A 14,209-nucleotide genomic window follows, 5' to 3' on the forward strand; every position below is an offset into this window, starting at 1 on the left:
AACAAAACAAAACACCTTTAAACATTTTCTATTGTGGAAGTTAAATCAGTCTGCATCTCTTTTATTTTCTCTCCCCCCACTTCCTACTTTTCTATAACTACCCACAGGACAGAACGCTATATCTTTCATGACATGAAATGTTCACAGCCTTTATCACAATTATGAATTTATTTGTGTGATAATCTGTTTAAGGGTCATCTTCCCTTTCTCCGTCCCACTATGTAAGATCTTTGAAGGTCGTGGCCAAGTTGGTTTTGCCCAGCCCTGTGTAAAACTGAGTCCTAGAACAGTGCCAAGAAAGTACAAGGTATGTAATAAAAACCTGAACAAGTCAAACACATAAAACTTTTATTTCTGCCAGTAGAAAGTGATAAAATTATTTGCATTCACTTCTTTAAAAAATCAGCAAACTATTATTTGCGGAGGCAAAATAGTAGAAATAATTCAGTGTTAATACACAGGAGACAGACCGAATAGAGACTGTAGTATATCCTAGAATACTATGCATCTGTAAAAAAAAAAAAAAAAAAAAATTGAGGAAGATCTCTAAGGACTGATATGGAATGCTTTGAAGGTATACTGCTAAGTGAAAAGAGCAAAGTACAAAAGAGTATCTATAGTACATATGGTGGGCCAGCCTTTCAGATGGCCAATAACAATCTCTGCCTCTTAATTTTTCACTTCCTAGTAGAATCCCCTGCCACATTGTGCCGGGGGTGATCTGGGTGACCACTTTTGATCATAAGGTAGTCACTGCAGCTTCTGTCTTATCGCTCTCCCTCTGATCATCTACCCTGGGAGAAGCCAGCTGCCACATTGTGGGCAGCCCCATGAGACCCACATGATGATAAACTCGGGCCTTTCAGGCCAACAGTGAAAAGAGGCCTTTCACCAACAGCCAAATGAGGAGCTTAGAAGCTATTCTGTAGCCCAGCAAATCCCAAATTTTGGCACCAGGGACTGGTGCTCCCATGAGAATCCAATGCCCAATGATCTGAGGTGGAGCTGAGGCTGTGATGCCAGCACTAGGGAGAAGATGCAAATACAGATGAAGCTTTGCTCACTCGCCTGCCACTTACCTCTTGCTGTGTAACCCAGTTCCTCCACAGACCAATACCAGTCCATGGCCCAGGGGTTGGGGACCCCTGCTGTAACCCAATAAAGGCTTTAAATGACTGCAGCCCCAGCTGACACTGTGATCCACTCAGCCAACTGCAACCTCATGCGAAACCAAGCCGCGAGCACCCAGCTAGGGTAATTTATCATGCAGTGATAATTAATTCAGTATAGTACCTTTTGTGTAAGAAAGGTGATACATGAAACCATATATCTATCTACTCATTTGTGCTAAAAAAAAAATGCAAGAAAGATAAACTAGAAACAAAAGAGACTAGCTACATCCAAGGGGTGGGAAAAGGGGGGGCAGGGGAGAGAAATAAAGTGGCAAGAATGAGGAGGGAGTGGTACTTCTCTAAGTGTACCTTTTATGTGGCTCTGACTCACATGGTAATGTTTAACATACTCGAAAAATAAATTCACAATTAAAACTAACCAGGCTGTGAGGGATACTGAAATAGAAAACAGGTAGTAATAAATGAACTTAATTGTATTAAGTAAAGAATAACATTATCCCATTCAAGAATGTGAAGAACTAACCTAAGTAACTTTGAAAAACAATATCTGGCGTGGATACCATAAGGTTAAGAACAAAAAGAACTAAATATAAATGCTGTAATCTACTTAGTAAATTTCTCACAGTGGTATAGGTTAGCAATTATAAAACTATTCGGTATGTATAATAGGACTGAACAAATAATGTATTATAGAAAATGAAAGCCATATTTCTCACTGTTTAGAGAGAGGTAGTTACAAATAAAGGGAGGCTGAGATGAACCCTGTAGTGTTGGACTGGAATCGGAATTATCAGTATGAACACATGGTATTTAATATATACAGACAGACAATCACATACAGGTGTGTGAGGAGTAGGGGCTAGGAAGGTGGGGTGAGTATACAGGTATATATTTCCTAGCTCTATCTGTTGAGAGGGCCTAGAAGGAATAGCATCCTAGTAGCAATGAATACAACTAGCACTCAGTTTTTGGGTTCTAAACGTCATTCTCCAATCAAAGGAGTCAGGGCTCCCTGTTGAAATGGTTGACCCCAGGGGCTGAAGGAGAGAAAATTCAAAATGAGCCTGCAATATCTTCAGATTCCAGAAAGTAAGGAGGTACTCAAAAAATGACGGAGCTTGTCAAAAGGACACAAAGCCAAAGCTGGAATAATTTGGGCAACAAAATAAATAGTGATAGTATAGGATTGTAAACAATAGAATAAAATCTCTATAAATACAGGTTGATATAAATAAAAAATTGAATAAATAGGAAAGGATAAAAATAATTTTGGTTAATAAATACAGGAGAGAGAGAAACAAAAAAATCACCATTAAGGAAACACCACAGCAATAACTTGTTGCCAAAAGATCTACTCATGGATACTTAAACTGGGGGTAGAGGAGTGGGATATTTGCATAGTTTTAAAGTAGGTCTTCCAAGATACCTAACTACAAGAGAGTAATTAGCAATTTTACAGTGGAAGAAATCTGGCAGATACCACTTAACCAAGTAATCAAGGTTAACATCACCAGTAATAAGACATATCAACATCATACATTCCTGACATGATGTATTGAAAAGGACACAACACTACTTCAGATACATTTTGGCAAAAAATGGACAACCTCATTCTAATAATGAGAAAACATCAGACAAAAGAAATGGAGAGGAACATGCAACAAAATAACTGATCTGTGCCCTTCAAAAGCATCAAAGTGCTGAAAGATAAGACTGAGAAATTGTCAAAAACAACTAAATGCATATCAAATGCAAAATGGGATACTGGATCAGATGTTAAAACAGAAAAAGGGACATCAATGGGAAAATAGGTAAAATTCAAGTAAGGTCTGTAATTGACTTAATATAATACCAGTGTTGATTCCAGTTTCTGATCATTGTAAAATGATTATGTAAGATGTTGGCATTAAGAAAAGCAGAGTAAAGGGGATCTCTCTGTAATATTTTTGCAACTTTTCTATAAGTTTAAAATCAGTTCAAAATAAAAAGTTAGAAGTTGGTTTTAAATTATGAAGACCTAGACAATTTTGAAAAATAAATGATTCTCTAGCGGATCTCTTACCCCCAAATATGTATTTCATCAATATAGATGTTTATTTTTTAAAGGTTCAATAAATAAATTTATACCAGAATAAATCAAATTAGGTAGTTTTATATCTACATTACACTCATCTACCAAGCTTGAGCGAAATAAAAATATCAATTCATAAACACTTCCATGAGAATGATGGCAATCAATATCATTCAAATTCTATTTGTGAACTAAAAATATATTTTATCCAAAGTCAAACAAGTCAGTAAACCTTAAAACAAAATACCACAGATCTCCAGTAAGTAGAACTGTAAATAAAAAACATCCTTCTCTACAGACACAAAAGATTTCATTATAAATTTCTGTAAACTCTTTTCTGTATTTGATGCCTGTGGTGTTCTCCACAATCTCTCTCTCTTTTTAATACTTACAGCTTGGTTTTCCATGCGTGCAAAGATAACATTTAGCATCTGAGTAAGAGTAGCTTTGGCTGTTGTCTGATTGATGAGATTTTTGCTTGCTAGATAGATATTGTAACATGTTCTCACAGCTTGCAGTACAGTTCCTTCGTGAATTTCTATGTGTTGAGATGTTACTGCTGTAAGTAAAGCCTTAAAAAGAAAAAAAGACAAAGCAATTTTCTGCATCCGTAGTTTCAGCACAAAAATACAGGAGTATCTTTACATTAGAATGAAAACTTTCAGACACCATTACCACTTTCAGGAATATACTAACAGAAGTTTCAGTGTACACTAACAAAAATTTCTATCTGCCTTGAATGTACCATCAACTGTTAAAATATTTTATGTTTTCCTCATTCTGGCAATAGTTGCCACATAATAATGTGGCAAACCCAGAACACTAGAAAACCATAGTTGCCACATAATAATGTGGCAAACCCAGAACACTAGAAAACCGTTCAATTGTTTCAGCCCGTTTCATTTTATTATCATTTTAGTTTATTAAAATGCATAACATTAAGACTATCACAGCAGAGCAAAGCTATGCTTCATATATCTGTCGAACTAGACTGGCAACTTTGGAGGATACACATTGTGTTTTACTTGCTTCCAAATTTTTCTGAGATCCTTCTTATAGACTGGACTCAATAAACATCCTATTGTGATTGTTGAAGATGTTTAAGCGTTTTTAGAATAAAGCATTTAAAATGATCCTAAGGTGAATCCTCCAGTAAAATGAATGTCTTTATGTTAATTTTCTTACATTAGGTTTACTTGCAATTTCTCAAAAGCAAGAAGTCAATCTTTTGTCCTTTTGTTTTACGATGCTATGCAGAGTCAGCACTGAGTATATGCTAGATAAACCATGACTGACATGAAAATGCAAACGACAGGCCAGACTGAACAGACAGCCTTTTCAGTCTAAAGATACATGACTTATGACGTGAAAAGAGCAATGAAACGGAAAGGCTCAGAAAGGGCTATATTCACACATGTTGAATGTTTACAATAAGACTGAAAACACAACTGGGCGACTTTTCTTTAAAGGAGTTTAGTCACCCAGGAATATTGCAGCACAAACCCAGGACAGGGTTTAGCTGTGCAGGTTCGGCAAGTGAACAGGTACAACAGAATCAGGACAGCTGGTGCACAAGTGTCCACATGGCTCCGGCAGACTACAAGGGTCCAGCAGTACAGAAGAAACTGGAGGGGTCACGGGGCCTTGAGATGGGACCTTAAAGCTCAAAAGATGCAACATGCACAGTTAACATGACAGAAACTGAAAAACTCTGGAAGACTCCGGGAACCCAAGCCTAACGTAGGATCTTCAAAATAAAAGATCTGGAAATATAGTCGTCTTCTAACGAACTCTTGGCATTCGATAACAAAATCCCCTGATATGGGGTCTGAAAAGTGCCCAAGTGACCCCTATGAGAGCTGGAAAGCACATAAAATAACCTTTCTAAATATCTTCAAAGTAAACTGTGTTTTTAAAAACAGATTCTAAACAAAGGCACTTAAATAACTCATCACCTTTATTATCTGCAGCTGGACTCCTTCGTCTGTCTGAGGACCTTGGAAACAACCACAGATGGTTTCAATAATTCTATCAATCAGTTTTTTGCCTGGTGTTGTACTATCTGGAGCATTGCCAGTCAAGTGCCCATAAGCTATAAGTTTCTGAAATGGAGAAAGAAAATAAAGATCCTAGTTAAACTAATTGGTATACTAACTAAATACACATAAAAATTACAATGTACAAACGAATATATATTAAAATTCTTTCATAAAAACATTAAGGTATAATCAAAGCCAAGGCTCTACCAACTTTTCCTGCAGAAAGCTTTATTAGCTATAAGTATGTTATTTATGCTGTAATAACCACAAAAACAATAACTACCAACAAAACCATCAGGCAATACTTTGAGAAAGCCAGGCCTTAGAACTTGTCTCTGATGAGTCAGAATAGCTTACTGCTTTCTATCTAAACGTTATTGATACTGCTTTTGTGAAAGCTATCCTAACTCATTTAAATGACGCAAAATCTCTTTCCAAATTACATCTGTGAATATGCAGAAAACCAATTTCTACACACTGGCTGTAATAAATCACGGATCTGTTCACTTATTACCATATCAGTATAGCCCTGGAGAGAAGGCCTTAATTAGTATAATTTTAATTTTTCAAGGAAAATAAGGTCACATATTAAATGAACATATCCTTAACTTATCTTAAAAACAAATCACAAAGATATGGTCTTTTCCTAGTCCTTGAATTGCTAAATAGATATAATTCCCAAATAGTGAAAACATCTGAAAAGAGAAGAACCTCTTCATTAGGTTTATCTTACAAATATGTAGAAGGACCCATGTACAGGATGAGAGAGTTTAGGAATTTTCCTGACATAAATGAAAGTCAGAGCTATAGTCCAACAGTGAATATAAATATTAAGCTGCCAATATTAACCTATTGTTTTATATAAAATAGCACGCATTCAGTAAAATCATTTGCAAATGATGTATGTAAAATCAGCAGCAGGTTAAGTTATATGGTTCTTGCATTTCACTGATGGAAAAAGAGCAAATCAACACTTTTCATTATTGATAACCTTAGTAACAATTTTGTGATCCACTAAGCTAACTAATGATTTTTGTTACCTTTAAACTAAAACTATTTTTCACAACTATTATTTTCTCGTGTTGGATACAAACAACCATTTAGTTTCTTACCAAAAAGATTATTAAAGGCTTTCCTGGAAAATGTCTCAATCAATGGTGGGTAATGGTTAAGAAACACATTCAAACTGGACGGTTTTCAGCTAACACCATTTTATACACACCTGTAAACAATCTAGAGATGTACTAACTATGCGGGGACATTTGGATTGGCATGCCAATTCGAAGGGTAAGAAGTACTTGTCTGCTTCAATAAAATTTGTCTTTGATTTCACTGGTGGAAGGGTGCTTGATCCAGCTTTTGCTTCTCCATGAGGAGGACTAAAGGAAAAAGAAGAGTCTGATTAGAATGCCACATTTATCATGTTGATGATAAACTCATATAAAAACTCAGAATTTCCATTCTAAAAGGAACCTTGCTAAACCAATTTTCATCTTCCCTTATTTCACAAGAAGTTAAGTGATTTGCTACAGGTCAAAAACTAGTGGCCAGAGCTGTGACTAAATGCAAGAAAATCAAAAACTTAAACTATTTATGTAAATTAGATTACTAAATAAACATTTAGCAATCTTTCTAAATATTGATCAAAATCTAAGCAAAGACTTCAAAGTATGTTACAGTATTTCAGAAATTCCTTTATATGTTCTTTTATGAGATCTTTTGTATTTATAAGTATGCTTACAATTATAGTTCTTAAATACTATTTTAAATACTATTTAAAAAAACTGATTATAAAGATCACATGCAGAAAACTTGCTACACTAAAGTACAGATGACTGTATTATTATCTTGGCCAAGAATGACAAGTTTAAAAATTATTTTTACTAAAGAAAAGACACCCCACTAACCTCTGTTTTTCAGTTTCCACTTTTATTTCCTCTGGAGGGGAAAAAAGCATATGTTAGAAAACTTGATAAGAGAAAGATCATTAATTTGATTACAGATTTCATAAACTAATTTGTAACATCTGTAACAAATTGAGAAACATGCAAGTTCAAAAAATATCAGGTACTAAAATTCTGTTGCAGCTAAATATATTAACGTAGACAAACATATAATTTTATAAGACTACATGAAGAATATATATTAACAATGAAAATAGGTACAATTGTGGATTACTAATTCCCAAAGCATTTCCTTAAAGCAATTTTTTTTTGGGGGGGGTCAAGTAACTATTTACATTAACCAGAAGTATTAATACTAAGAACAGAATATTATGTATGCTGGTATTCAAGTCACAAAACATAAGGCACATGTTGGGGGGGGGGCGGGGGATACTCAGTGCACCACTCTTGCGACTATCTCGAGATTACCAGGCCAGAACTAACTTGCTGACCATGTATATAAGTACTGATATACAAGACACTGTAAAATACACATGTCTAATTTAATGGGAAATCATCTCTTTACTGCTGATAAGAAATGAGGTGAATTAGATAAATCCAACCTATAACACTAAAACCAACAGCTGTTGAGAACTTATTATATACCAAGCATGATTACATTTTACACGTACTAACATATTTAAGCCTCATAACAACCCTATGAGGCCTGTACTATCACATCTTCATTTTAAAGATTAGGAAATTGAGGTATATGGAGGTTGAATTAACTTGCTCAAGGGCTGCATGGCTTGGGTGTGTGGCTAATCAGGTTTCACCAGGTTTCAACAGTAGGTAGTCTAACTTCCTAAGAACTGGCTTTTTAACCATATACTACATAAGTGGCACAAGATCTCTACTGAACGTTTCTGTTAATTCAGATGGTACTATATTATTTATTTCTAGCTCCATATTTTAAGTTATATAAGGCAAGCAAGTGTTCAAACTGATCTCTATGAATACTGAGAAAAATGTGTTAAGCTTGGGTATTATAAATAACTAGCCCATAAATTTAATAACTATTAAAAGCTATCATGCACTAAGCACCTTCCACATACCAGACTATATTAAACCCTTTATAAAGTGACTCTGTCAAATTACAAATATACAATTTGTCATAGATATACAATTTATTACTTACTCTGTGCCAAGCACTTGATATTGGGATTTCAGTCTATTTCTCTGTGGACCCAACCTCTTTCCATTGTATCCATGGTAGTAAAATGAGTGGAAGGGGAATAATGTAAAAATAGTATCTTCAGGCATTTAAAATATTACTTAAAAATTCACTATGTCTGATATTTAAGATCTGTACAAGACTGCTAAAATTGTATAGTTCACCAATACATGTAATTAAAATAATTTACATCACTTAAAAATACAGTATGGGTGGGTGAGGGGCAAATGGTATATTTATTAACTGTCACAAATCTTCAAGAAATTTTAAAACAGTATTTTTCATTTTAAAATATTATTGTTATTTAAGAAGCTGGGGTACTGCTAAAAGTCAGGTAAGGCAGAAAAAAAGATGTGAGGTAGGGGAAGGGTAGAGGTGGTGGTTTTTGTATAAGGTGATTTTCCATTTATAAAACAGAGAATAGGGTATTCTGGTTAAGTAAATAATATATTAGTTAAGAATATCAGAGGTAGTAATAACATTTTAAAGAACACTGTGTTTTGACACCACCTGTCACCAAATAACTTGAGACCCTGAAAAACAATCTTCACTTCATTTACTAGACTATTGCAAAGGTCCCTTACACAAGCGACCTTGGGGACACTGGAGGTTTGTGACCAGACCAACACCACCACCAAGCGAGTATCGCAACACGGCGAGTCATAATCTTTTTTGCTGGTGGAGGGCCTTGCCTTCAAGTTTTAAAAACACAACATCTGTGAAGCACAATAACGCTAAGCACAATAAAATGAGGTATGCCTGTATTCTAAAACATGCATTATCTATAACTGATGTGCCAAAGCCAGTCCACCACTTCTTTCTGTATAGCCCATGAGTTTCAGAACAGTTTTACAGCTGAATATTTGCAATCAGTTTGATAAGGAACACCAACTTCGATGCCCAATGAAAAGTAATGTTATTCTCCCTAAAAGAATTCCAGTAGACCGGAATTACAAAATTTATACTCTATTACTTTGAATTTCATAATAAAAATTGGTATGTAATTACCTACATAATATCCTTGATTTTTCCTCTTGTCCTCAAAGCCCTTTACAGAAAAGGTTTGCTGACCTTTGCTCTAAAACACTAGGCTAAGAGAATCCTATAGACTCTGTGAACCATTTTATTCTATGATTCCATTATTTTTTACAAATCCATATTTAAATAGTCTAATAAAACATATCCAACAAAAGCTATATTGAATGTAATGTTTCTTTGCTAATTCTGATAAAACTATATAATTTATTTATTGAGATGTTTTAAATTACCCCTAACTCACTGAGTTTTACTAGTTTTTCATTTATAGCCCACAGTAAAAGAATTTTTAATGTTTCGACAAAATCTTCAAAGATTACAGAACAATCACAGTTGTTCCCACTGATTAACATAGCTAGCATGTTTTTAGCTTGCAGAGTTATCTTTATGGTCCCACAAAATGCTTACATTTTTATAGTCCCATGAAGACTGCCTGTATTCATTTTAATATATTTCCTTTTAAAGTCATTCAAGGCCACTTAAACAAAATGACACTATCACTAAAAGCAATCCAGATTAAGAGGACAAGGGGCAAAGAGAGGAAGGTAGAGTGAATAAGTATCAAAATACTGCAAGTCACCATATTTAAAGCACAGTATTTTAACACAAGTTGAAATGTTTACAGTATATGCAATATTACTTTATGTTTGTGCAGCAACACAGAGTTTAAAACTTTCCCATATACTAGCTAATTTTATCCTCAAAGGACAATTCCTCATTTTACAGATGAGTATACATCAGATTAAATAATGACTTCAAGGTCAGACAGCTGGTAAGCAGTGATCTAGAAACTAGTTTCTCTAGTCTTAAAGTAGTGTATTACACGTTACACATTGTGCTATATTTAAGCAATCTTCTATTAAATGATGCAATTGAACTGAAAATGTCATTGTACAATTATCAGGGTAAACTTATTATAGAACTGTGGCCCGAGGACCAGCAGCAGCAGCATCACCAGGCCCCACACTAGATGTAATCAGAAACTGAGTGTGGAGTCCCCCTCAATCTGTGTTTTAACAAGGCTTCAAGCGGATTCTGATACACTACAAACAAGTTTAAGAATCACTGCCATTAAATGGTTAAAAGAAACAGGGGGAAGACAGTTGGGTTTCAGCAACTGTCCATACCATTTGTTGTACTTCTTGAGCCTGTAATAGGAAGGAATTCCCTCTCAGTTTTCTTAACATGTAATGAATGACCAGTAACACAGTCTTTAAGAAAACTGCCTATTTAATGAGTTAAGACTTAAAAATAGTTTGCTTCAGGTTGGCCTTCAAACAGTAGAATCAAGAATTAATTCTTAATTATTAAAAAAAAAAAAACTCAGAAGAAGAAATAATTAAAGTTTCAAATTAAGAAGCAGCATATTCAAACTAAAAACCATAGTGCTTAATTGGGAAGTACTTTTCTGTTAAAGTTAGAATCATAACAAGGATAATTATAAACAGCAAAATATTTTTGATATTGCTTTGGAAACACTAGACAATGCAAATATACAATATTGAATGGGATAAGAAAAGACATCACTCCTGAACTGAAGATAAAAATCAGATGCTGGATTTCAGGATATGTAAGTTTTTTAACTGTATAGTCATAGCCCTGGAAAAAAACTATTATTGAAACTCAGAAATTATTTTCTCTGGTCATTAACTTCCCCTATCCCTTCAAAACTATTTAAAAAAAATTTTTTTTTTAGTCTTAGAAACACAACTACTATATTATACAGAGAAAGAAAGATTAAAATTGGAGAAAATGGGTCACTGTTAAGATTTTAAAATATTTTCAAAAGAAACACATTTTATTCCTTTCAAGTACATTAAATAACTAGAAATAAGTCAACACAGTTGATAAGGCACAGGACTTGTTAATAAACAGAGAAAGAATGATTTTTAAAAAATAACTGATTGTACGTAAGTTATATACCTGATTTCCTCAGCACAGTAAATATTCCCTCATTATTTTTACTATCAACTTGCTTAGCAGCTTTCTTTTCTCCCACTGATGGTACAGATATAAACTTCAAATACACAGATTCAACAAATTCTGTTATCTACATCCTATGGATGATTCATCTCCCGCATGACATCATTTTGTTTTATATTATAGTTTGCAGAGCAACAGCATTTACCCAATGCAAACTTAACTGGAAATCTAGGACCTTAAAGTCAAATGAACAGTTTCCAATAAACATTTTAGAATTTACAGATCCTAAGTGTTATCTCCTTCAAAACAGTAACTATGGAAGGCTATGCTATCAGTATTCAAAAATATTTGTGGAATTCACTGTTTGCAGTTCTTTTCTGACCACTTCCTTCTATTAAATGAATACTTTCACAGCAGGAAAAAACACTCTAGAAAAAGGAATCATATTCTAACTACCAACTAATCACAAGTGGCTTGGAGCCAAGTGTGAAGAATGGCATGTGACTACAAAAGTTAACTTCAGTGCTTCTGTGAACCAGCTCAAACTGTGTTCGTGCAAGCAATAGTCTAGAAAAACAACACAACTCTCATTAGATTCTCAAAGACGCTTGTAACCTAAACTATTAAGATGATATAGGATTGATGAAGAACAGAGATTTAGATCAATTACAACTATACATGTGAAAGAAATTTTCAACTCAACATTTATAAAATGTTGTATAAATGTAAGGGATTACTTTGAAAAATAACATTCCTCCGGATGTATATATTCTGCTAGGTTTATTTTTTCAAATCCAATCATGTGACTCTAGAATAGCATTTCATATAGTTAAAGATTAAATAAAAATACAGGAGTTAAATAGAATGTTATAGTAATCAAAGGAGGAGATCATGACTTGACTAAAGCTGTGACAATAGGGATAAGTAAATATAAATTCCATGGATATCTGGGAGGGAAAAGAATGAAAATGCTCATATATCTAGGGGAAGGGGAGAGGGTGCTAGCAAGAGAAAATCTGGCTTGAATACTGGATAACGGAGGTACCACTAACGTAGACACAAAACGTAGTTTTTCACTGTGCAAAGGTAGGGTGGGAAGGCAAGGTGTTAAGAAGAGGTAAGTTTTGGCCACGATTTATTTTAAGTGACTGGGATGTTCAAGTGGCAATAGTCACAGATACTAAGACATATATAAATTTGAAGACTGCAACACAGTGTAGCAGACTTTATTTTCTAAAATGGTCATCTCCCATGCCACGTGTCCTTCTGTAAAGTGACCCTGCCAAAACTCCACGAAAAGATAGAATCTAATTCTCCTTCTCTTGAATCCGGGCTGTCCTCAGAGATTCATCATAACCAAGAGAATGCAGTGGAAGTGACAGTGGACAACTGCCAAGGTTAGGCCAGAAAGGGACAAGGAACTCCTGCCTGATTCTCCTGGAATGCTAGGTCTCCAGACACCCACTCTCGGGATCCAATGGCCCTGATGTGAAAAGCACAAGCCACAGGGAGGTCACATGTTAGTAGTGGTCAACAATCCCAGCTGAGCCCAGCTTTCAAGTCATCATGGCCCAGGCGCCAGACATGTGATTGAAGAGGCCTCCAGAGAGGATTCCAGCCCCAGCCATTCACATTTCCCCCAGTCAGGAGTCTTCCCAGCTGCGGCCTTGGCCACTGTGGAGCAGCAACATGCGCTGTCCGAATTCCTGATGGACAGAAAGTCTGTAAGCATAAAAAAATTGTCACTGTTACACCACATACTCATATGTGGTTTATTATACAGCAACAGATAACTGGAACAGAAAGAGTTAAAGGGGATTAAGGAGATTGGGTTTTGAAGTAACTCACTGGCCAATGGGGGAGAGGGCTAACTGAAAAGCATACAAGCACTGCCAGGAACATGGAAAGTTCTAATGTACTGAGAATTTGGATGAGGAACCCAGATGGTTAAGAGGTATAGTGCTTAATATAATGCAGCTAGGACTTGTTTCCCAAACCAACCCCCCCTATAACATACTTATCAGCCTCAAAATGTGGAGGTCCTCTGTAAAATTAGTTTGCAAAATTATGACTAAAGCATAAACAACTTATTTCTACTGAAGTAGAAATTCAATTTAAAACAAAATACAATTTTAAGTTACATTTTAGTGCCCAGATAAACACCCCCAAAACATGTAACTTTTCCTTATGCTGCCGCTGTCACTGCCTCTACTTCCCTTCTCTTATTTAATGGAAGCAAAAAGATGCAGTGGGAACAAATATTAAAGTGGGATCAACTATGAGTTACCTGTACAGTGAATATTCACTAACGTGAATTAAGGAATGTCCCCAGGTACTAAAATGATTGAGAGCTGATGAAAGTATGTAAGTTCTTATATTCTTAAAAACTTCAAAAATTTTGGAAAAGGTAGGTGTAATGTAATGTAAAATAACACATGCTTCAACACTAGGGTGAAGGTTAATTTAATATTTGTATGCTGTAAGGTTTTATTTATCTCCATGGTATACAGTAAAAAAAAAATTGTCAGTTACTAATGTAATACTTAGTATTATTTTACATGCTTAGAAAGTTTATTAATTATGTATTTGTAACTGCTTTCCCCTGAGCTAAAATCAATTTTACTTTACAGCATTCTATACAAGGAAATAAGCACCATAAACTAAACTATGAAAATTTTCCCTCAAGTGAATGTACTTTATATGCACTTTTGGTAGAATCCATTACTTCCAACATTACTGGCAAACACAGTGCTGATTAATTTTTTACTAAGCCAAAAATAAATAAATAAAATAAAACCACAAGCATGTATGATGGAAGAAGTTGAGCAGTCCTTTCGAGTACCAATTTTTCTGCTGAATTTCAAATAAATGTTTTCTTGTCATAGTCAAGT

General features: G+C 34.8%; 1 protein-coding gene across 2 annotated transcripts in view; it reads right to left on the reverse strand.

Annotated features, from left to right (window-relative positions):
* ARFGEF1 (ADP ribosylation factor guanine nucleotide exchange factor 1) overlaps window positions 1-14,209 on the reverse strand; it is a 99,118-nt gene that overhangs the window by 62,486 nt on the left and 22,423 nt on the right. For both annotated transcript variants that reach the window (XR_003043665.1, XM_006924016.3), the window contains exons 2-5: window positions 7,151-7,181; window positions 6,466-6,622; window positions 5,160-5,306; window positions 3,597-3,776 (exon numbers count right to left, since the gene is read on the reverse strand). Coding sequence is in view for 1 of the 2 variants with exons in the window: in XM_006924016.3 (XP_006924078.1) it covers window positions 3,597-3,776; window positions 5,160-5,306; window positions 6,466-6,622; window positions 7,151-7,181 (515 nt within the window). In the remaining variant the exon portion in view is untranslated. The remainder of the gene's footprint in view (window positions 1-3,596; window positions 3,777-5,159; window positions 5,307-6,465; window positions 6,623-7,150; window positions 7,182-14,209) is intronic.

This window comes from Pteropus alecto, unplaced genomic scaffold (genome assembly GCF_000325575.1).
Source record: "Pteropus alecto unplaced genomic scaffold, ASM32557v1 scaffold87, whole genome shotgun sequence".
NCBI classification, from domain to species: domain Eukaryota; kingdom Metazoa; phylum Chordata; class Mammalia; order Chiroptera; family Pteropodidae; genus Pteropus; species Pteropus alecto.